The following is a 25,877-nucleotide window of genomic DNA, read 5'->3' on the forward strand; positions in this document are numbered from 1 at the left end:
CACTGCCTACTTAATTTTAATGGATAGCGGACCTTTGCTTTTACAGCAAGAGTGCAAAATTAATCTCACAATAATTGACATTAAATGTATAGTTCACCCAAAAATCATCATTTACTCACACTCAAGTTGCTCCAAACCTGTATGAATTTCTTTCTTCTGCTGAACACAAAATAACATGTTTTGAAGAATGTCAGGAACTACACAGTTGATGGACCCCATTGACTTCCATAGTATGGGGGGGGAAATAATGGGGTCCATCAAATCTCTGGTTACCAACATTCTTCAAAATACTTTCAACAGAAGAAAGAAACTCATACATGTTTGAAACAACTTGAGGCTGGGTAAATGATGACATATTTGGTTAAACTATCCATAGATATCATATATAAAGGCTAGATGTCTCGTGCGCGCTGCTGGCCAATGGAGGTCGACGTCCGCACGTGGCGGCCATCTTGCCACAGTGTGCTCGCTCACTCGTTTAATGGTGCATGTACTTTTAAATAACCATAACTTGCTCAATTTTCTACCGATTTTCAAACGGTTTGGTTTGTTATAAACGTCAGAGATGTAGTTATGACACTGCATACATACACTGCATACATATGAATAATTATAACATACATGTTTAAGCATTCGGGATTATAGCCACGTTAATAACGTTTGTAAGAAACCAAACCGTTTGTAAATCCGTCAAGATTTCAGCGAGATAAGAGGATTTGTGTGCGTGCTGATCATTCACCTTAATTCACAGCTTCACTGTGACAAGATGGCCGAACGGTGATGCCGGAAGTGACTGCGTCGTAAGACATCTAGCGTTTATATATGATATCTATGAAACTATCACTTTAAAGTTTGAACGACATTCACTGTAGAGGCTACCCCATGCAGGGTTCACTACAGTCCAGCAGAGGGCATTAGAGGACCGTTGGATGGGACTCATAGATTGACACTAAAGGGGGAGTGTGCAGATGGGCTGGGGAAATTCCTCTTTTTCGCGAAGGATGGAGCTGACTGTGTAAACGAGGGAGACAGTGGACGAAGAGTTGAAACACTGCAGAGTTAAAACACACAGCCCTGTTGAAACACTCCACTTCAGCCATCATGAAGCTCTGGCTCTTCTTCACACTGGTATTGCTTTGGCTGGAGGTCCAAAATGGTGAGCAGATCTCTCTTTGTTTCATCTGCCTTGCTATTCTTTCTTCATAAAGTCAAAACTTTGTCTTTCAATGCTTGAAATAGTAAAAAAGTTGAGAGATGTAATGGATGAACGTGTATGGTGTGCCAGTGGTGACTCTGCTGCCAATAGAAACCAACATTCCAGAGCAGAAAGAGGAGAGAACAAATCAGAGCAGTTTTACTTTAACTTATGCTTACATTATACAGCAGAGGCAAAAGACAGAGAATCACATTTGATTGAGCTTATCAACAAGGCAATTTTTTAAAGATGCTATTACTTTTTTTCCATCCAAACGTATTCCTCTAGATGTCAAGGTTTAAAAGGTTCAGTAAACCACTATATTGTTCAGTTTTCTACATTTTCGCACATAGAACAGGAAAGGCATATTTCCACAATTGCTGTTTGTACAGCTGTGAGCTGAAGTATATTTCCAGATGGCAGAATGCTCGCTCTCTCTCTCTCTCTCTCTCTCTCTCTCTCTCTCTCTCTCTCTCTCTCTCTCTCTCTCTCTCTCTCTCTCTCTCTCTCTCTCTCTCTCTCTCCTTCTTTTCTTTGGCTTGGTCACAGGAGGCAGAGGAGTTATCAAGTGTCTCAAAGAGAGAAATGAAACACATTCTGTATAATGTTCATGTCCTGGCTCGCATAATACAGAACAGAATGTTATTCCCCAAGTTTGCCATTCTCATCCAAATGCATCTGCTGGTGACGAGGAAAACTCTGCTTTGGTTTACGCAGGTGTGTGTCAGCAGGTCAAGCATAAAAAAGAGGCTGGTGAGAACCGCATAAGACCAGGAAGAAAGAGGGCAAAGGTTCGCTACCCCAAAGTTAAAGAAAAGGAGGCAGGAAGCAAGGGCCAGTCTATCCTCACCCAGGTCCTCGATAAAGGCCGTTTTCTCAGATTGGGCGAGAGCCTATCCTTGAATCCTGGGAAAACATTGGAACTGAGATGCAAAGGAACTAAGATTGGCTGGGCATATCCCTCTTACCTGGACACCTTCAATGATAACCGCCTCAGGTATCCTTCCGTCTCACTTTATCCATTCATTGAACGTGTTCGATTGAGAATATTTTGGCTAAACAGCTACTGGAGTATCTTATGTTTGGAATACATGTGTTTCAAAGATGCAGGATTCCATTGTCTCATGATTCCGTTCCATGTGAAAGATTTAGTTAAAGAATCAAAATGGAGATGTTAAAAATCACGACTCTGACAATAAGTTATTTTAGAAAAAGAAAATAAAAAAAATGAAAGAATTAAATTTAATTTAATCTTTATCTAGAAAAAAAAACCCCATTTCATTCTTTAACATTTCATTGAGATTTTTATTAATATTTTGAATTAGTTTTTGTTTTCACATTTTCTGTTTTCATTTTAATTTTAATTAAAGGTTTAGTATTTTTTATGTGTTTTTTAATGATATCTTTATAGTTTATAACTAATAAAAAAAAAAAAAAAAAACGTTTTTTTTAAACATTTTTATTTCAGTTAAATTTCATTTTATTTCAAGTAATGAATTTTTATTAATGCTCTTAGTTTAAGTTTTAGTTAACCATAATAACCCTGTTTTGAACTACTTCAAAAGCAGACACTGCAAAAACTGTAATTTAAGAGACATCAAGGATATTTCAAGCAAACTGAAACAAAACATTTGTGTGAGATTATAATATGATAAAACATGTTTTTTCTGAAGAAATTTGTTATCATCAACGTACATTAAATGTAACTTAAATTGTAGAATACTGCAGAAATAGACATCATATGGTATTCTTGGTATATGGTATAAGTATAAAGTGTTTGATTCTGCTGTTCCAGCATCACGCAGCATGAGCGGTACAGTCAGTTGATCCTCACGTCGCCCTCTGCTGCCGATACAGGGGAGTACAGCTGTTGGGTGTTGCTCTGTGATGGAGTAGAATGTGAAAAAGATGTAGACAGTACCTCTGCCACCTACATATACTTTACAGGTACAGCATCTGGTCGTATATCACACAAAGAGACCTACGTGATCTTGAACCTCCAAAGACATTGTTACAATTCTCTTTGTGTCTAGACAAAGATGAGCTGTTCGTCCCCTCTGCCATCCATTTTGAGATTATCTACCTGCGCCCTGACAAGCCCGCCACCATCCCTTGCCGGGTGACCAACCCCAAAATCAAAGTCTCGCTGCACAGGGAAGTTCCCCCGGAAGAAATCGCAGTGGATGGGACTCAGATATCTTACAATCCCACCAAAGGCTTCATCATCAAAAACCCCAGTCCAGAACATAAGGGAGCTTATTACTGCAAGGCCAACAGCACCTCGAAAACCACCCCGCAAATATCCACTAAATACCAGCTGCTGTATGTGGAGGGTAAGAGGAGAACGCAATAGTGTTGCTAATAACACTTAGCACACATTTTACAGTTTTTAATCACGTTTTTGGCATTGTATGAATCTAAAAGATATATTTTTGGGGGTGTTTTTCCTCTTGTAGTGCCTAGTGGCCCCCCTTTTGCGACTATCGAGGCTTCATCGAACACGGTGGGAGGTGGAGACATCTTTAACGTTACATGCACAGTCCTGGGTGAACCTGAGGTGAATGTCAGCTTCAGCTGGAGGTATCCTGGCCTGGTGAGTGTTACTTTTGTTATTTTCCCTCATCTGAGCTTCGGATTCAGGTTGATTGAGACTATCGTTTTATAATGTGTTAATCACAGTATTATGCCATTTTGTGGATGTTACAGCTTTGCTCATGATAACTTTAAAGAGATACACCACCAGGCAAAAGTTGAGATAAGATTTTTAATGTTTTTGAAAAAAGTCTCTTATACTCACCAATTTATTTGATCAAAAATACAGTAAAAACAGTAATTTTGTGAAATATTCATTTAAAATGTCTGTTTTCTATTTTAATATATTTTAAAATGTAGCCATTAGGCTACTCCAGTCTTCAGTGTCACGTGATCCTTCAGAAATCATTCTGATATGCTGATTTAGTGCTCATTAATTATTAGTGTTGCTCAATTATTAATAATTCTTCTTATTATTAAAGTTTTTGCTGCTTAATATCTGTGTAAACTGTGATACTTTTTTTCATAATCCTTTTAAAAAAGTTTAAAAGAACAGCATTTATTTTAAATATAAATCTTTTATAACATTATAAATGTCTTTACTGTCTCTTTTTATCAATTTAATGCATCCTTGTTTAATTAATTTCTTCTTTTTTTAAAATCTTACTTACCCCAAACCTTTGAATAATAGCGTATCATGGTTTCCACAAAAATATTAAGCAGCGCTGTTTACAAAGTTGATAATAATAAGAAATTTTTTAACATCAAATTAGCATATTAGAATGATTTCTGAAGGATCATGTGACACTGAAGGCTGGAGTAATGATGCTGAAAATTCAGCTTTGACATCACAAGAATACATTACATTTTAAAACATATTGCAATAGAAAGCAGTTCTTTAAAATTGTAATTATATTTCACAATATTAGCCTTGAAAGTCATGAGACTTTAAAAAAACAAAACTTTTGACCTGTAGTGTAGATTGAGATGTGTTGTCCTTATCGTGACGTGTGTGTGTGTCTCTCAGGGTCAGAGGCCAGTGATCATTCATGACTCCTGGAGGCTGATCAACCGTGGCGTGGGACACACCACACGCATCTCCCAGAGCGTCATGATTGTGGATGATGTTGAAACGATCGATTATGGAAAGTACATCTGCACCACCAAAAATAAGAACGGAGAGACATTGGTGGCCACATCGGTGAAGTCACATGCCTAGAAAGAACATCAAGATTATATACTGAGCTGAGCTGGACTCCATTCACACTTCAGGCTTCTTGCTTTTTAAATCATTATGAAAAACATGTATTCTATATATGACTTGGAAATAAAATGCTTCTTTGAGACTTGATAAAGAAAGTTAACACTATACTTAATATATTATGCACTATTACCAGTGAAATAGAATCAGTTATTACAACCATGTTAACCTGTAATACTCAAAATGGAAGGTGTTAAGGTCTATACGCATATTTTTACACGCTTGAAATATGACTGAGGACCGTGAAGGCTTTGTTCTCCGCTCTAATGGACTCCGTATGTGGAATGTGCAGCGGGAGCCCAGTGCTTATTTTGGTTCAGTGCGACACATTCAAAGTATGTTTCTTCTCCTCGAGCAGAGATTTCTGATATTGAATTATTAGCAATTCAAGAATAAGTTACAGTAGAATTCACCAGATCATAGTAAAATTATGCCAAACTTCACAGCTATTTACACTTCTAAGTGCTGCCATAGACTTACAGCCAAAAGATGATGAAGAGCAATAAGAAAACAAACAGGTTCCTGCATGCCGTCGGAGATAAACGGCCTGACAAATACAGGTGAATTTTGAATTTCTTTATTAATTGCATATTTTCAAGAGTTTCAGTTTCACGCCAACATCCACACAAACAGCTTGCAATGCATATAAAAACAAAAACAAAAAAAAACAACTTCTTTGTATGTAGCTTGCATGTAAAGCTGCAGTGGAGGGTTTCAGACAGAGGCCACTGGAACATGCTCAGTCAATTACATTGGTCTCATGATCAGACTTAAATATAGAAATAAAGACACACAAACTCTCAAATCTTTCCCCTAGGGCTCAATCAGACTGAACAATATACAAAACCCGTATTCAAGAAAATATTTATGAAAATAAAAATAAAAAATCAGCTTCCCAATAGTAAATGCCTTCATTCACAGGGCTGCCTATGTCATTATGCCATTTCAATATCAAGCACTCTGCAAGCATTTCTGATTGCCAAGGAAGTGAGGAAAAGGGATAATTCAACCCTTATACAGGCGTTATTTAAAACATTAAAGCTTTTTAATCAACTATTAATAATTCATTCTGCATTGATCATTGTATTGAGACACTCCTATGCAATATATGAATGATATGGAGAGCACATCTGAGATGAAACATGCATCATGATCTGGGTAAAGCTCACCTAGCTCTTAAAATGTGTGATGATATAAAAAGAATACCATTTACAAAATCAAAAATAAAGGCATGATATAGATGAGACATTTTTGCATAAGGTTTTGAGAACACCTGGTTTTTAAAGTCAGTGAATATTTCCATTGGAGTAAATCGTAACAGTCAGTTTATGGCGTGAGTTGATCTATGAAGCGCTGCTTTAGAACATTTCACCTGGGGTCTGAGCTCCTAACATGAAATAAAGGGAAACCAAATGCTACACAAGCAACAGCATCTGGGAAATGTCCAGCTGGCATTTGGGCATTTGTCCCAGGGCAATGATAAATCTGGATTTACACAGGTACATTTCAAGGCGTCTGGTGGAAAAGCTTCAGAAGTTGATAAAGGCCCAATTCATAAATTCTGATGTCAGTTCTCCAAAGTCAGGAACTTCAAGCAACAAAGCAATTCAGGAGGGGAAAAAAAAAACAACTACTTGGAGAGAAACTTTCTTCTAGCCCTGAGATATTCCTTTTTTTCTCCTTAGACGTGAAAGGCAAACGTACGAGGGTGGCCTCATTGGTAAGTGCTGCTGTGCAATATTTTCTTCAGTTTTTTTTTTAGTCTGTACAAGAGAGTTTGTTCCATTTTGAAATGGTCCAGACCAGCTTCAGCATGCAGGAAGTGCTCCGTCCTGTATGAAAGTGCTTCCTGGAAGCTGAAGGCTACTGTTATCTGGGCGAGACGGTGGGGCTGGAGAACACCGCAGAGTTCCGCGGTGACTGGAGAGTGAGGGACGGGGAAGGAGAGACCTTGCGTGGGCTGCTCAGATCACCGTTGTTAAGCTTCCAGATCAGCTCTTCATTCTCCATAGACAGACGTTTGTTCACTTTGGACTCCTTCTGGAGGGTTTCCTGCAAAACTGCCTGCTCTGTGGATAGTTGTCTGAAAACAAAACAAGTCAGCGCTCAGGTAAACTTGATTAGATAAGTCACTATTACGGCACCAGATGAAAGAAGAGAAGGTGTCTCGGCACAAAGCTTAGCTGCAATGAAAACGCCGTTACAAGAGCACAAATAATAAAGTAATTCAATTTTCAAAGCATAGCCAGAAGCTAATTTGTGCAATTTCTCTTCTACCAAGACCAAATGCAAATACTATGAAACTTCAAAGACTTAGATGAAGTTTTAGAAGCTAGACAGGTAGATTGAGTAAAATCATTTCTAAAAGCCTAAGGCAGGTATGGTTTTAGTCCTAACCCAATCCCTACCCCTAAACTTAACCCTACCTACCTATAACTGATCCCTAGAATCAGAGGGAAATGATAGGTGAATAACACTGATGTAGAAGCACTTAACCCTTGTCGTAAACCTAAACTTGACAAACTGTAAACTTATGTCTCAAATCATAAGTTTAGGAAGACAATCTTGTATTACGCTACCTAGACAAAGCAGCATGTCTGTCCATTCTGGCTTTGAGGTCCTCGTTCTCCTGTTGCAGCTTCTTAAGACATTCATCCAGCTTCACATTCCTCTCCATCTAAGAATAAATCAAAGTCTTAGTGTTCCTCCAACACAGACAAGAGCGTAAGATTTATGTCATCTCTACTGTGATTAGAATGAACACAAAGGAGAATTTCTCCATCTAAATGCTTTATGCAAAACAGATAATTGAGCTCACCAGTTTGTCCATCTGAATGAGTTTCTTGTCTTGTTCATGGATCCGCTTGCTTTTGATGTCCAGCACTACTTTAAGGCTTTCAAGCTCCTGCTCCAGATAAAGAGTGTGGGAGTCCTTCTTCAACATAAAATAAACAAGAAAGATCAGGGATATACACTGGCTTTCCTAAACTGGATTCATCATTAAGACAGGAATTATTACATTTTCATGTTTACATTTGTGGGCTAACACTTTCTTTAACTTCAGGCACTTTTATGCCCAGGGGTTGAATTATATCAAAATTAACAGAATATTTTGTTACATGAAGACCACATTAAACTGACTTGTAAATGTTTCATCATACCTTTGTCATTTATGTTTACTAGTTTTCAAGTGCATATACAGTATAGATTTAATCATTTTACTCTTGTCCCAGACCCAGGTTCTCAAATTTTGTACCTATGACAAATCAATCATACATAATAATATTTATATAATACAAATTTCATGACACACTACCCTGTACAAATGGGGTTGGTAAGATTTCTAAATGTTTTTGAAATGAGTTTCTTATGCCCACCAAGGCTGCATTTGATTAAAAAAAATACATTAAAACAGTAATATTATGAAGAAATACTATTACAATTTAAAATAACTTGTTTAGCATCATTACTCTAGTCTTCAGAGTCACATGATCCTTACGAAATCATAAAATGCTGATTTGATGCTCAAGAAACATTTATTATTATCAATGTTGTGCTGCTTAGTATTCTCGTGAAAACAGAGAAACAAATTCTCACGATTTTTTGATGAATTAAAAAAATATTTATTTTTTATTTTAAATAGAAATATTCTGTAACATTATAAATCTCTATTTACTTTCAATCAATTTAATGCATCCTTGCTTAATAAAAGTACAAATTCTTTAAAAACAAATTTTTATACAAATAGCGGAAACACTATTTTAAAGGTGACGTTGTTACACATTACATGTACTTATAGTAATAACAGGAGATTATGCATTAACCCAAGTAATTAACCCTAAAACCAAATCATAACCCTATAGTAAGTACATGTAGTTCATTAATATTACTCAGTACTTATTTGTGTAATTACACTGTAACAAGGATACCTTAAAATAAAGCGTAACCCAAATATCTTACTGATGCCAAACTTTTTAACACTGCAGTATAGAATTACTAAATAAAATAAAAATGATAAGAATTCTCCTGTAGTGTACATGCATAAACACTACTGGATTTGTTAGTGAACAAACTAAAAGAACTGAGAATGTGAAGTGCGTTTTAGGAGTATTTGCTAAATGCATCCATGTAAATGTACAGTAAGTTTATGTTCTACCAGTCCACAAGGTCAAGTGTCTATAGTTGAAGAAACACCCATATATGAACTTTGCCTCTGCTGCATTGTCACACTGCATTGACAATGCTGCATTGAGAGGCATTGTCACACTATTCATAGGGCAGGGTCTGGCAGCTTTATGCAGGGTAGTTATCTAAATAATTATCAGAATGTTGAGAGTTCTGGAATCTTCTTAGTCCTGATTGGAAAGACCCATCTGATACTAACCTGCTATTCATAGAAAACACAGTCTACTCAAAGCAGAGATGCATTACTATCAATGGCAATGGTTGAGTCTGTTTGATAACACATATATTTGGGAGCTACACAGGGGTGTTATGTACCTGCGTTCTCTCAGCCAGATCCATCCTTCTCTTCACCTCACCGTTCAGTTTTTCTTTGAGGCTGTTGTTCTCTGTCATGAGCTCCTGAATTTGATTCTGTTTGAGGAGAAATACACTGATATGAAAATGTTTGCTAAATTTCAACAGGGCAAAAAAACAAGAAAGGAAAAATAAACGGAACAAGAATGTTGTGGATTTTTAGAACTTTTAGAATTTTAGCTTTTGGTCATTGCCTTACAGATAATGTTTCTGATTCCATCAGTGTTTTGTTGAGAGTTTGCATTTCCTTTTCATGGGACTGTTTGAGTTCTGAAAAAGTTAAGTCAGGATATATTAATGAGTGGGAGGTAAAGTTGTTGGCTTTCAAAATTTAAGTAACAGGTGCAACATTTACACACGCATTTTAGAGAGAAAAATAAAAAACAAATCCCAAGATTATTTACCCTTGAAAGACTCCTCAAAGTGTTGTTTAAGGCCGTTCACCTCCTCTATATGGCTGACTTCCAGTTCCTTCTTCAAAGCCTCATGTTTTGATCGTAACTCTTCTATCTAGACAAGTACAAATAAAGAAATTTCGTAAATGTCTCATTGGTTTATTTTAGTGTATAAATGATTAAGAAATGAGATATCATATGTCCAAACAACTAAAAGGTCAAGGCTCATATGCCAAAAACAAAAAGCTATGAAATTACTTTGCATAGTTATAAGAAAGTATCATGAAAATATCATTTTTTAAGTTTTTAGAAGACTTCTAAAATTAACTCGATCCAACAGAAAGTGTCATGGCAAAAAAGGCCAACTGTCCTCCACACCTGCTGTTCCATCTGAGTTTTGCACTTATCGGCCTCGTCCTGGTAGGTCTGATGAACCTTCTCCCACTCAGTGGAGTAGAAGGTCTTCAGTCTCTCCTCAAGGTCAGCGAGGTCCAAGATGTGCTGCTCCTGGACCTTCTGCAGGACTCCATCAAAGGCCGCACGCAGCTCTTCTTTCTCCTGCTCCAGACGCTCACAAGAGTAAACCGAGCTCACTGAGGAAAAGGTCAGACCATTTGGACATTAGAAGATCGATTAAGTGATTCATTCAGTTAACAAACATCAACAACACAGAGCAGCATTTAGGATGCCTTTTTTTGGGCATGATATGACAGCAACCCTCCAACTTGGGGAAAAAAAGAAAAGAAAAAGAGAGAGTAGGACATCTAATATCTTATGCACCGGTTTGTGATATGAAAATATAGATATTCTATAAGTAGACAGCAGTGGAATAACCAGAGCAAATGTTGAAAGGCCAACACGTCCATTTGCTGCTTTGATTTCAAGCCCTGCCAACACTAGACGCTATGAATCATTACTCAAGTATTCTGCATTGAGTCCCAGTTGTCTCTACAGTTATGGTATCTCCAGCAGTTCTGTAAATAAAGCGTCAACTGTTACTCAAAACACGTCAAATTACAACTGAGGGAAAGTTCGTCAAAAGGAACGCTAATCCAGAGAGGGATAATGAACAGATGTTTCCTAACTCTCTCCATCAGAACTGTGTCATAAAAACTGTGTCAGACTGTGTCTCCACAGAAACAGATGACACTTCACTGCACAGAACACATTGGCACACAGGACTGCTGTAGTTTACACACAAACGTGGCAAGCTGAATGCTGCAGCTGCTCCTGTCTTTGTAGTGTACAAGTGTGCAGTCAAGTCATCCAGCTCATGAAGTAACAGGCTATTCTGGTGGGACCTTTTGAGGTTGGGATTTCTGGCTAAATGGACACCCTATGGTTTTCCATAATTAAGGTACAAATATAAAATTAAAGTCAATGAAATGAATACATTTCATTTTTTTTTATTAACTTACTTTAATATTTGTATTTAAACAAATGACTATATTTATGTATTTAAATAAACACATGTAGATAAGTATCTGTATTTATTCAATAAAATATCTGCATTTAAATGTGTTCATTTATTCATTAAAAAAAACTATTTATTAAATATATATATAATATATAAAAAAAATATATAAATATATAAATAAATAAATAAATAAATAAATAAATAAATACAGATTTATTCTATTTATATTTATGCATTTAAATGCCTGTTTTTTAAAATAAATACAGGTATTTAAATGAATACAGGTATTTATTTATTCATTAAAATATCTGTATTTATTTCTGAAATTCATACATACAAAGACTTGAAAACACCTCTTCTACGATGATCATGTTTTTCATTTCTGAATTAATTTATTGTGATTTTATTTTAAGGGGGCGTGAAGTCAAATGTCAGGGTGATACAACAAACTGCTTCACGGTTTATTAATATTTTTAAAATGTTAATCCGCCAAATCCAAGACATATGGTGGGACCAACAAAGTCATGTGATGCGACCAGCATACAAAGGCCAGTAAAATATATATAATATATATATATATATATATATATATATATATATATATATATATATATATATATATATATATATATATATATATAAATATATATTTAAAAGTCACTTTAAAATATAATGAAATAAGTTGAAAACTGGGCTGCTGTTTCAGACAGAGCTCATCAGTCCACTTGCTCCATAAGGCTGATATGTCAGCTTATGCATGAGCGTTTCATAGGTGTATGTATGCAAAGAGATGTACAGTATGAGGCTGTATTTCACATCAGTGTAAGTATTTTATATGCATTAAGCGTTCAGTAATATTGGACTTCTTAATTTGTATGCAAGTTTTTCATATATGTATGCATGAGGGAAGCTTGATTTAAGCGCTACAATGTCTAAATTCTGTAGAATAACAGTGTATTTTTCAGCTCATCTCATCTCATCTCATCTGTTTACTGATGCACCAGTAGGCGTTTCTGTACTTTATTATCAAAAGGTCAAGAACAGCATGTCAGCAAAATGAATTACTTAAATGAGTCACAACAAGAACGGCTGTTGTTCTCCAGGGGGAAACTTGGGTCATATCCCTTACTGGCACTGCAACCTAATCATCTGTGTTCTAAGATGAAAACAACAGATTTTTTTTTTCTTTTTAAGAGAGTCTTAAAATGGGTTACAATCAGAATCATCATTAAGTTGCTTTTAGGGGTTAAATGAGAACAGTATCTAATGACTCTGTTGTACAAGGGACAGTTAGCAGATCTAAACCATGATCAGATCCGTCCAGAGAAGATGAGCCAGACCCAGATCTCACTAATGGCTTGATGCATTTCATCTTCAGCGTAATTCTATTATAGGTTATTTTTATGATGCAGAGCAAGGCTGAAGGCCTATAAATAATACAAATAATGCAAACAAGAGGAAAAACAGACAGTTAGGTAGGATGAATATGCCTTTTTTTTTTTCACAGAAGAATATGACTGTGCAAATATGACTGTGCATATGCATCCAAACAGTATATTTAGCTTATTTCAGAAAGCTTTTGGCAGTAGAAAGCTCAACAAATGTGCCATGTATATGTATGTGCACACATTTTCACATCTAGAGTTAAAATACGTTTTCAAAACAGAAAACGAAACCGTGCGTTTAACAAGCCTGGGTGAATTTGCCTTAAATAAATAATGTGACAGCTTTTCTGTCTAGACATGCTTTTCTTAAAAGTAATGCGTGTTATTTTGAGAATAGTTTTAAAATAAAAACATAAGGCTAGTAGCAGCAATGAAGTTACCATTCTGCACAGAGAAGTTAATCAGTCACATGCCAAATGGCAAGCTAAATTGATTAGACATAGTTCTAGCAGGTTTTGTGTGAAGACAGCACTCGCTTCACTGGCAGAGAGCAGTTGTCCTGTGTTAAAAGACACTTTTGTTTTATAAGGGAATTCTGGGTGTGTGCCAAAAAGCATGGCACTGACATCACTCGCGTCATACTAGGGCGAAAGCTGGAATGAATACTTGAGGCTGTGGGTAAATGACAAAATTTAGCAGATATTCCTGCAGCTATATTGTGACTTCAAGAGGTGGTCTGGAGAATTCTTACGGGGTCTTAAACATGGTCAGAAGCGCTGGAATGTGCTAATATGCCTAAGCGGTGATTATAATAGTAAAGAAAGATCATGTGCAGGACTTAAAAGTCAGAAAAAAACGCTTTGATTCGTAAAAAAATACATTAATCCCGAAGAGCTGCTGCTGTATATCATCAGTCAAGAAAAAAAAAAGATAAAAAATCTCATATCACTCCCCATGCTCAGTTTTCAGGTGGTAATATGAGCTTTGAAATCAATGCATCAGACATCTCTCAGGGGTGAACACTGGCCTGTACTAAACATTTCTCCATGTTACTTTGCCCATTAGACTGTGAGGGACATCAGACTTGTCTGACCTTGTCAGTATGACCTTCACATACCAGAACGGCTTTCTGGAGGTGTGTCTCCTAAATGACCCCTATATGGGAGGGAAGAGTCCTTCCAACAGGACCAATAAAATGAACAGACCGTCCTCCTCATCTAAAACCACATGGAAGTTCATGTACTAGCAAGCATGCTTAGTGGTTGGTAAATTTAAACACACTACCAGTCAAAAGCTTGGACACAATATACATTTCGGACATTTTTTTCTCGACAAATATAAATTATGCTTATACATTTTTTTTACATAACAAAAAACAATTTTTAAATAATTGACGATAGGCACAGAATAGTGAAGCTAAAGCAGCCAAAAAGCGCCTAACATACAATACTGTTCAAAAGTTCGGGGTTGGTAAGATTTTTTTGTAATGTTTTAGGAAAAAGTATCTTATTCACCAAAGGCTGCATTTATTTGATAAAATACAGTAAAACAGTAACATTGTGAAATATCATTACAAAAAAATTAATGTTTTCCATTATAAATGGAATTTATTCCTTGAATGGCAAAGCTGAGTTTTCAGCATCATTACTCCAGTCTTCAGTGTCACATGATCCTTCAGAAATCATTGTAATATGCTGATTTATTGCTTTAAAAAGATTTCTAATCACCTATTTATCTAAGTATCAATGGTGAAAAGAGTTGTACTGCTTTACGTACAAATTTTTGTGGAAACCATGATAAATATTTTTTTCAGGATTCTTTGATGAATAGAAAGTTCAAAAGAACAGCATTATTGCTGAATAAAAGGATTCTTTAAAAAAAAGTTACTGACAAAGTTTTTGAAATGGTAGTACATTTTAGATTTAAAAAGCACCCCAGAATTCACTACATGAATTTGGAGGAAAATACCCGATTGTGTAGAGCTAAAATAACATAAACATATTTTGGTCTCATTTGTGTTATTTGCATTCTACAATAAAAGTACATGTGTCCAAACTTTTGACAGATGCAGGCTACCAACACTGAAGCTTGAGAGGTCATGGTAGTCTGCGTGTTACGGCAAAAAAAAGCACGCCCACCGTTCATCACTGATTACCACTCGTGACCAGCATATCCTAAATATTACATTAATTAGAAATAGCGACATTTTGGCAGCTCTCTCCATTCTTTCCGCAGACAGTGAAAGCCAAGCACTCTTCAGTGACTCACACACACTTACCCAGCTCCTCCCGTAAAGTGACCAGCTCCTGAGACAGCTCCCTGCGCCGCTTCATCACCTCTTCATGCTGCGGGAAAACACAAGAAAAATCAGTGCATCATTTTCATTGCGTCGCATGCCTCACATTACCCAAATTACACAAGAAACACAATCTGCCAAAAAGTATGTTGCCATGGAGCAAGGCAATGCCAAGTGCAATCTAATGTCATGATGAAAGAACAACTCTGGAATTCCTTTTGCAGACATGAATCATGCATTAGACTGTTCTTCTGAAGGGTGTCTTCAGGACAGGATGAGTTTCAGATTTTAACATTGCATAAATGATATATTAACAAAGCATTTTCAACCTAGCAGTGTACAAAAAGAAAACAGGCTATCATCTAACTCGTTAAAAAAGAGAATTCAGTCATGAATTCAGAAAACAGTCATGACAGATATATGCCCAGGCATGCAAGAATCCCACAGCAAAGCTCTGTGGTTTACACACCACTATGACAGCTCTGTAAGCGTTTAATTAAAAAACTAACATATGAATGACAACAACCGAATGTAGAGCAATAAAATCAGCAGTGTCTCTCTCTCTCTCTCTCTCTGTGGAGGACAGTGAGCGCCACAGCTGCAGTGCTGTCAGCCTCCCCAACCAACACAAAGACGCTTCAAAAACCGCGTGCTGCCGTTCTGACCAGCCCCTTCCCCCAGAGATCAATGCCAGAGTGACATTTACACAACAGTTATGAACTCATTAGCATTCATAACATATTCATTAGGATAAACCAAACTCAAATTTAAGAATGCCTCAAACTAAATACACAACCTCATCTCACTGAATTGACATCCTTTGTACAGGCATCCACAGCAATCCCATTTCTAATGCCAATCTATCCAGTCCTGCACCCTGCAGAGAGGATAATGTCTTTACCCTGTGTCCAGCGCAGGGAGAGTTAAGGCACACTTTGCTGCCGGAGCAGCCCATAGTCCCGTCTCTGTGACTTCAGTCCAGAATGCAGGAATATAGCAGCCCAGATGCATGAACCTCTGCCACCTCTACCTCCTCTCTGCCGTCTCGCTCTACATCGGAGAGACTAGTGGAATAAGCTCATTGGCTATCACCTCCTCCAACCACTTGCCTTCTCAGTGGTGAAAGGATACCGTAATACATCTAAAAGAAGGGCAACAGAGGGAGGCGGCTGTATTGTGCTTGGGAGAAAGCTACATGAATGCTGTACTTTAGGACACCCACAGGAAGTAGAAAAAAATGACATGTCTGACAGTTGATTGACTGAGTGGCACTTAATGAAATGGTGCATGTTACAGGAAAAGTGTGCAGTGACCTTCCCACAGGGCATGAGGACAGAGGAGAAGTGCTGTCTTCTTCTTGCTTTCCTTTCAGCACCCCTGCAAAATTTGCTGACTGAAATTGGTATAGGTTACAATTTCACATTCATATTTACTCTTATTAAATGTTAAAAACTGCACAATACACTTTAGTCATGGATGTCACTTTAAATTTGACACTAATGAAAACAAGGATGTCAGAATAACATTTGGTGTCAAATTAAATATGGAGTAGACCCTGACTAAGATCCAAACCTACCTAACAGTAGTTTGTAGTTATTGCAAGCCAAAAAAGTCTATATGCTACAGAAAACGACAATAAATTATTATTAATAATATTTAAATAAAAAACATATTTTTTTCCCTGTATGCAGTAGAAAATAACAGATTCTTATTTAAGATAATAAAAAAAATCCCTAACCTAATCCTAATAATGTTAATAATAATAATAATAAATAATAATAATAGTAAAAGTGAAACTAAATTATCATGTTAAAAAAAAGTTACTTTTATCAGTATTATTATTGCTGTTATTATAATATATGTATGCAGTAAAACAATTACAACAACACTATTATTTTTGTATTGAAAATAAAAAGTTACTGTCAGTCACTGCTTTATCCAAAGCCATTTATCAGACTTTAGAATGATGTCATCACACCAAACACATTAATTTATCATTATAAACTACATTAATGAATGATACTGCTTCAGGGAAAGCATGTGTGGCCTCTTGTAATGAAATTATGGCAATGTACACAGTGTGCTGACAGCTCATTGCAAACAAAAGATATGAAGCAGCTCCCTAGGCATCCCAGCATGCTTCTGACCATATCAAGACAGCAGCTGGTACATTCTCACACAGACATGCTGAAGACCAGACGCCAATTATAAAGCTTAAAGGGTCATGAAACCCTAAACCAAATTTTCTGAGATTTTAACAGAGGTATGTGTGTTGAACACCATTGAAGACAATGTTAGCATCTGTTAGATTTAATAGTAGGGGGAAAATGGTTACATTTTATTTTTTTCCCGCTATTTTCGTCTTCCGGGTTTAAAATCTTCATCGTGTCCACGTCACAGGCAGAGCACTATAGTACTTTGATGACTCATCGGTGTCTCATAATTATTCATGACTGAGTTTTCTTATCCAATGAGAAGACACTTCCTCTTAATTATTCATGACACCACGTGGAACTTTCCAAAGACAGACATGTCAAACTGTGATTTCGCGTAGTAGATGAGAGAGGCAATAATGGGACGCGCGTTTGTTTTCGTGGTGCAAAAGTTCTAGTGCATCTTTCCCCGCGATTCTGCCAGGGCTAGACTCCGGCCATCAACCACGGACACATCTAAACTATGGGTGTGTAGCAACCATTCAACTGGAGAAAGGTGGACTTCGACCTTGTACACCAATGCAGGTTTTGGTCTTGCGAGTGATGCGGTCCCGAGGACTTTTCCTATCGCTTCAGAGGTGTGTGTGTGTGTGTCTAAAATGTAACCCTGACCGTTTTACTTGCCTTTTGTTAAATAATCACTCGTTATTAAAATTTAGATATGTCGATAATACCTCAATTGTATGGACCGTATGCTTAGTTTGTGCAAATGTTTATGTCATTGTCCATCTTTATTATGTGTGTTTAGGGGGCGCGTAGATCTAGGCTATGTACGGAACGGTTTTTTTTTTTTTTTAAGCGGAAAATTTATTATTTTCAAATATATGCATTTATAGTGTGTATATAAACAAATATATATTTTATAATGGCATAATTATACATGTACATTTATATGTTTTAAATAGAATTATGATTAGCCTACTGTAGTAGGCTAATATGTGTAGCAGGGCATTCAGTTACTTTTGAAAGGACAAAAATAAGGTGTCAGTGTATTTCATTAGACTTTAACTTTGCCAGCTATAAAAAATCTAGCATTTCCTCACGTTTTACCACTGATTTTTAGTGACAGTCGATATGCATGGGCCACTTTGGGCTTTGACCACACCCACTCCCCTCCCTTCTTCTCACACCCACCACGCCCATTTAAGTTGCATTTTTCAAAAAGATTGTGAGCTAGACTTGAGCTGAAAGAGGGGGGTTTCATGACCCTTTAACAGATTCCTATAAAGGACAACATGTTTTCAGTGGCAAAAAAACAACAACCTTGGACTGCAAAAATGTGAACCAAGGACCTTAGAGTAAATTAATATAATTTCTTGTCCAAGATCTATAGTTCAAAGACATGCTGGATTTTTTTTTTTTTTTTTACCGTTTTAAAAATATACACCCCTTTTTATGGACTGATTGTAAAAGTGCCGCAGCTTAATTATGGTAGTGCCTTTTAGTTAAAGTTGGTCTTGGTCCAGATTCTGCAGGATCAGCCAACATGCACTCCAGAGTATAACCTGTCAGCTTCAGCTCAAACAAACTGCACTTCTTCCCTTCTTTTGTGCAGCAGACAACTATAACTGATGTCTTTTTACCAATGTTCACTTTAAACATGTACATCCAACCAGCCTTCATATTGCCATTATATCAAGGACAATTATAAAATGAATAAGCTCTAATCGGTCCAGAGTCAGTACAGTCAGATACGTCTATGAGGGTGGAAAGTGAACTGTAAGAGAAATATATACACAGTACACACACTTAATGTAAATAAATGTAAAATATTATTATAATTATTATTATTATTATTATTATTATTATTATTATAATAATAATTATTATTATTATTATTATTATTAATAATAATAATAAAAAAAATAATTTAAACATTTGTACATGAGCCAGTTCATTAGAAGGTGCTGTCAAAGAGGTAAACTGTTAAAAAGAACATCACCAAAACAAACAAAGAGCACTAAGGAGCACAATAGTACCCCAAACACATGCAACAGGACTATACAAACCAATACAATCAGTGCTGGGCTGTCAGATCACAACCTGATATCTAGATATCTATCCCTAACCCAAGAAATCTGACCTTAACTTGACAACAGATCACCACAACGGCCTGAAGTCACCATCTTCATGTATTATTCATGTCTGCTGTATAGCAGAATGATTCATCAACATAAGCAATATAATCTCATAATACTCACCTCAGCATATAGATGCTTTATGACCACAGCAAATGCCTCGAACCTGCGGTTGTTGGATCGGAGCGTGTTCTCCAGCTGTTGGATGGTCTGGTTCTTCTTCTCACACAAGGCCTTGTAGTACTCCACATTTCTGGACTTACTCTCTGGAGGTACCAGATCCGGTTGTCCATTTGTCGGGGGCTGCTGGTTGCGGGAACTTGTCCTTGACTTGCTCTTGTCAACTGTAAGAGAACATGCATTTAGTGCTGTGACAACATTCAGCATTATTTTCCGTCAAGGTGCTCCTCAAGGTTCATAGACCTTAGACACAACGATCACAGACGTTGTCCGTTCATTTAAATCCCAGAGATGATCCACACAGCAGATAAGACCAGCTATCCACCAAATGCAACCCTGAATGAGATAACAGCTCACCGTCAACAAATAATATCTTCCCATCAGAGGCCTCTTATTTTAGCAGGGCTATGCCACTGTGGTTTTCATTTACATCATCTCATAAATATAACACCAGGACATAATCAGGGCACAAATCCCTCAAACAAAGTGGCCTCACTACTAGAGGAAGGGTACCTAAAGTTAGTTGCCAACTTGGCACTATATGTATAAAGCCGTAAAACCCTTGTGAGGTCCATGCAGTTTTTATACAAAACTTTTTCTTATGCCAACACCTAAAGTCTTCATGTTGTTAATCCAGTTAGTCCTAGCTGAGTAATTACATAACAGCTCAGTGTGAGCAGCCTCGGACATTTCTGAAATACCAGCTTTAATAGGGCAGGGGTGGGCCCACAAACTTTAGGAGGCCTTTCTCCTCTAATGTCAGTCCAGTGGCAACTGATTTACAGCTCCAAGTTCACTTTACATATGCAAAGTTATGTCTAATATATATTCTTTAAACATGTACATATGCATATATGATCAATTATATAAAACAACTGAACATTATAAATAAGGAAAACACCAAATTTGTCAAACATACTGCCTGAACTGTTTAAATACTGGTTTTTACAAGGGGTAAAAATTAGGGAGAAAATACACTTTGAAACACTTTCAGTGAAAAAAAAAAAATTAGCAGTGAATCATTATTTATTTTAACACACACACACACACACACACACACACGCGCTTTAAACATTGATTCGGCAATGCAATCATCCCCAATTGCATAAAAAAACATTTTATCACTATAAAAGACCAGCCTTACACACATACATGTTTAATTGTGCAACTAACCAGCTACTAAAATAATGCAAGCTGGGATGCACAATAGTCCTTTTTTAAGACAGCATTACAAGTCACAAAATGTGCATTGTTTAACACTATTAGGAAACAGACCAGATGGGTCCTTTGAGAAACAACTGAGAAATAAGGTTGGGAACATTGACCAATTTGCAAGCCAACCACCTCAGGAACTTGATCCAAATGTCAATAAACAACTTCCAACAGACATTGTCTAGAATGCTGAAATTTACTGATGATCAGATATTTGACTATAGATTCAGAATGCATACAGTATATATGAATGTTCTTCCTATCTAGCATCCTGTTACACCTTCAAGACAAAGTCTCAAACTGCTCCAGGTCTGTTAGTTCACTGTACCCACCCATAAAATAAATAGAGCTGTTGAGCTTATCACATGGATTGGAGGAACTGAAAACATCACAGTCCTGATTAAAAAGCTGTACTAGCTAATAAAAATTAATCCAGACAGGCTTTTCAGATACTTTTATGTGGCACATATTAAACGAAGTAAAAAAAAAAGTGAAAACCATAAAAGGGGAATCAATAGCCTACATAGAAGTCAGAATAAAGATGTGCTTTTGTCTTACGAAGGTGATTATTTGTAACCTAATTTGTACACATGATATTCTCTTAAAACGTAGCAAAGCATTTTTAAAAGGCAAAAATTTAGGTCATCAGCTTGGTGTGGCACACAGAAAACTTGTTAGCCAACACTTTAGAAATGCAGTATAATTCAAACCATAAGGTGTCATTGCTGGGTAAACATTTGTGTGGCTCCCTCTGCTGGTCAACTCATGTTAAGAACAAACTGCAGGTGTATGAAAGCGCAAGCACTGAATGTTAAATCTAAATTGAATAGACCAAGTTATGCAGCTTAAAAAACAAACAAACAACAATGTATCAAATCAGTCCGCCCTGCAACCTTATATACTTTGAAACTAGTTCCTTAAAAGTTGCACCAATTTCAGGCTAGCCAATGTACACTGACAGAGAATGTAACTAGATTAAAGATACCAAGTCACTGTAAAGGTCAGAGGTATGGAGAACGGACTCAATTTCAGAATGAAATGGAATCAAGTTCTCAATTTAGTCTCTTATTGTTGTACTTCCAACAGCAGTCGCCAGAGGCCTCTGTGGTTAGACAGACAGACGATGGATTTTCATGTTTTATGGGGACATTCCATAGACGTAATGATCTTAATACTGTGCAAACTGTATATTCTATCCCATAACCCATCAGAAAAGAAAACTTTCTGCACTTTTACATTTTCAAAAAAAAACATCACTTAGTATGATTTATTAGCTGTTTTCCTCATAGGAACCAAAAAATGTCCTCACAAGGACAAGGATTTTAGGGATATTTTTGTGGAGACATTCTGTCGTCATAACGTAGTGTTTACCAGGACCACACACATATACACAAAAGCCTATTTAAAGATAAAATGTGTAAGCTTTTATTATTTTTCAAATATTTTCCCTAACCAGTCAACTATATTAAGCAAATTTGTAGGTTCCTTTAAAAAGTGTTAACAGTCTGTTATCAAAACAACTGATCTGCTTATTTGGGCATCAGGACCAGCCCAACATAGCAACATTGGTTCAATGAATAGCTTGAGGGCGGGGCTACTTGTATGGCCAGCCAATAGCAAAAGGGGAAGTGTGCAAAAAAACCTTATAAAAAATATTTTAACAATGTTGCTTTTGTTGAGAAGGCCTCAGTTACTCGTCTCCCAACAGAGCAGGTATTACATTTTTGGATATAAATCCAATTTCAGATTATGTGATCAAGCCTTTTTTTTTTTTCCTGCAACACGGTTAAGCCAAACTTGATAATCCAAATTGTAATTACAGTGGAGTTAATTAGTCTCAATTATTAAGGTGCTTTGGGTTATCAAGGGAACACCCTTGAATCCCACATACACAGTGATACAGCTCAAGGATTTTAGACCCAAAATGTAAAGTATTTGCCTACTATTAAAACTAACAATGGTAAAAATGTGACAAACACTTGATCTTCATTCAGTAGTATACATAGTAAGACACATAAGTCTCTTGGACTCCTTTAAAGACTTGGTAAAGATGTATGATCTACTTAGGTAAATAATCACAGTTTAATGGGAGTCAGTTTACTACAATATTTCAATACCATAGATAATATCTGCAATAAAAGGTTTTTAAGAATTAATAATATAAAATAGTGCTTGGCAACAAAATACATAAACTAATGCCTAAAATAATCTGCAGACTGAGACTGCCAAATTGAAATGTGGATAATATGATCATGAAGTACTGGTAAATACGTATGTTATGTTATGATATGTTATAAGTATGTTATGCGTTCAGCTAACTGTACAATAATTATTTCTACCCAATATGAAAAATCACTAATGTGGAAAGACTCCTATATAACGTGTCCTATCAAAGGTAAAACAAATTTGAACATCAATCAGTTTATCATTAAATTAGTGCAACTGCAAACTGATAATATGCACTTATTTTTGGAGAGATATTTCAACAGGTGAAACCTTACCCAAATATTTATTGAGATTAAATATAGTCCTCTCTGATGTTACGTACATGGAATAAATAGAAGTTTCCTTATTTGTAATAGTCCTTATTAGGCCAGTCACTATAAAAAGGAGAGTTTCTGCCACAGACATCTGTACTGCATCTCTTCGGTGGGAATTTAGCTTGTCAAAATGTTTACAAGTTTACATTCAACCTACAGTCTGCAGCCCAAAATAACCTTTGAGCATTTCAAACAGGGAAATTAGGTTTCTAGAATTGTGAACCAACTCGCTTGAAAGGATGAATAAGGTAAAAATTAACTTACTGAATCTAACGACTTGGTAGGTGATCACCAAAACCAAAATTGTGGTATAAATAAACATGTTACTTGCAAAAACAATCCCAGGCTCTATATGTGGTTAGCAAGAAGATGCCTACTGGCCATGTACAAATATAAAATACTCTTTGGCAGAGAGAGACAGTCTAAAGATAGAATCAACACCACATGAGCCAAGACGGCACCTTGAGAGCTACACAGAATCACTGTGCAGAATGAAGGAAAAGCCACATCAACAGAACGTTCTCTGAGGAACAGACCTGCCTGAAACACCACAGTGCTCTTGCATCCTGACAGCAGCTGGAGATTCCTGAGCAATCCCTTCGCAGTCAGCCTCACGTGGATGTTGGACAGAGAGAATTTGGGAGAGAAAAACATCTTGCCGGGGAAAAAAAAAAAAACGCAAAGAGAAGAACTCTTTACAAGAAAAACAGTCTCAATGTGCACACATGATGCTAAAGCAAAAAAATATATATATGCCAAACAAACGGCAAAGAATGTGATGAAGGGAGGTGGGATGAAAAGATCTGTCTCCCCGTCACACTTTAGCAGCCTGGATTAAAGAGGGGAAGGAGCCCCTGAGACAAACGAGGCAGAACAGAAAGCATTAATCCACTGTTTTGAGCTCTCATCCACTGACGCTCAGCATCTCTCGCTCTCCGCTGGGTGCGAAGGAGGTGCAGGATACTGGGTGAACAGAAGGAAGGAGGGAGGGAAGGGAGGAGTAAACAGCAGAGCAGGAGTGGGTGGGTGGGCTAGCTCTCGCTGGCGTTCTCCATTCACACATGGGGGAGGGTTAAAAAAATAAATGGCGGGAGAGAAAATAACAGCATTCAGCAAGATGTTTGACAAGAAAAGCACGTAATCCAGAAAAGTAGTTAAAAAAAAACGAAAAGTTTTTTTTTGAAGAAGGGTTAGTTTAAAATAAAATGAATAAAAAATAAATAAATTTTATTTTGATGTCCCGAGGTATAAATTCCATTTAAACCTCAATAATAAGAGCCCTAACGAGGGCAAGGGAACAGATTTCTTTGTGGTCATAAACAGAGCAGTGCCAAGCAACCACAGAAACTGTCTAACACAAGCCTTTGATGCCAGCAAGAATCGAAAAAAGCAGTGTGCAACCCACAGAAGACATAAAATTATGTTTGAAATGCAATTATGTTTATGAGGAGCTGACGGCAGCAGACAATGCATGTCTGCACAGCTCAGGCTATAGTCCAAATACTAGAGGCTGGAGACATATAATCCGTTCAAGTAATATCAGGCTTTCACTTGAATATGTCATATCACAAATTCTAGAACATACAGAGGGGTGCAAAAGTCTGAGAACAACAAGTGAAAATGGTTCTATTTTGCATTCTTCTCTAATTTAATAAATATTACTAATTAAATTACCAGCATCATTTCAGGGAAAGGCAGGGTCAAAAATTACCATGAATTAAAATAACTTTTTTTTTTTCTAGATTCAAAATTAGAATTTTTTTTTTATATAATACTGATTGTATTACATGCCTACATAAGTTGGATGCAGTTTAAACATTAATTTAAAGTAAAATAAAAAAACATGACTAATGTGTTGCATGAATCACTTTTCAATATAGTGTATTTCTATTGGGTAAATTAATTCAAAGTGATTGTGTCCACATGTGTAGGATAACAATTTATTGTAAATTTCCTTTGGAACTAAACAGATCCTCAGATTAATGTAATGGCAGGGTCCAGTCTCACTGACTTTGAGGCAGTTGGCTTGCCAAAAAAGGTACTTACTGAAATCACTTAGTTTCATGCATACACTCAAGACTTAATCCCTGAAAGGAATGCAATGTCCATTCTTAATTACAGTCCTTAAGGAGAGTAAGAAAGCACACATTACATGTGCCAGGTTGAGAAAGGCTGACTGAGACGAGACAGAGTGACAAATATTCCTGCATTGCTGAGAGGGTGTTTCACAGAGAAAACCAACTGACATTCCGCTCACAAATCACAGACAATATGCAGTATATGAACAGTATTTATTTCAATTAGAGAAGGAATATATCTGAAACCTAAATTAAAATTTATAAATTAACACTTAAACTCATACCTCTGGTCTTTAGTGACCCAAGATGTCATTCACTACCCTCCTCCTCATTATTATTATTATTTTTAAAGTTAGACATCAATCTTGTTAGTATTACTCAATCAATTCATTATAAACAGTATAACAAGAAAAAAATAAAATAATAATAATTATATATACGTGTTTGCGTTCACACAAGGCACTCTAGCAATTTTACGGCAATTTCCCGGGATCAACGCGCTGTGTGAAAGGGGCTATAGATACTGCAGGCAGAAAACAAAAGAATAGGAAGTATC

General features: G+C 36.6%; 2 protein-coding genes across 4 annotated transcripts; one reads left to right on the forward strand and one right to left on the reverse strand.

Annotated features, from left to right (window-relative positions):
- The first annotated feature begins 755 nt into the window (after positions 1 to 755).
- pdgfrl (platelet-derived growth factor receptor-like) lies at positions 756 to 5,556 on the forward strand. The gene is made up of 6 exons (XM_084132955.1): positions 756 to 1,156; positions 1,913 to 2,192; positions 2,991 to 3,142; positions 3,229 to 3,528; positions 3,652 to 3,788; positions 4,755 to 5,556. The coding sequence occupies exons 1-6, from the start codon at positions 1,102 to 1,104 to the stop codon at positions 4,944 to 4,946; spliced, it is 1,116 nt and encodes a 371-aa protein (XP_083989081.1). The 5' UTR covers positions 756 to 1,101; the 3' UTR covers positions 4,947 to 5,556.
- On the reverse strand, positions 5,550 to 24,180 carry mtus1a (microtubule associated tumor suppressor 1a). 3 transcript variants are annotated; one of them, XM_084132952.1, is made up of 10 exons: positions 23,780 to 24,180; positions 19,435 to 19,655; positions 15,003 to 15,069; positions 10,301 to 10,515; positions 9,932 to 10,037; positions 9,727 to 9,797; positions 9,489 to 9,584; positions 7,807 to 7,920; positions 7,568 to 7,665; positions 5,550 to 7,071 (listed from the first exon to the last, which is right to left on the reverse strand). In XM_084132952.1, exons 1-10 carry the CDS (start codon positions 23,895 to 23,897, stop codon positions 6,858 to 6,860), a joined length of 1,320 nt encoding a protein of 439 aa, XP_083989078.1. In that variant the 5' UTR covers positions 23,898 to 24,180; the 3' UTR covers positions 5,550 to 6,857. The 3 variants fall into 3 exon arrangements, with proteins under 3 accessions (XP_083989078.1, XP_083989080.1, XP_083989079.1); XM_084132954.1 differs by having other exon boundaries at positions 7,807 to 7,923; positions 23,780 to 24,040; XM_084132953.1 differs by lacking the exon at positions 23,780 to 24,180 and adding an exon at positions 23,508 to 23,631 and having other exon boundaries at positions 7,807 to 7,923.
- Positions 24,181 to 25,877: the final 1,697 nt, after the last annotated feature.

The sequence above is a fragment of the Abramis brama genome (genome assembly GCF_963993115.1).
Source record: "Abramis brama genome assembly, chromosome: 13".
In the NCBI taxonomy this organism is placed as follows: Eukaryota; Metazoa; Chordata; class Actinopteri; order Cypriniformes; family Leuciscidae; genus Abramis; species Abramis brama.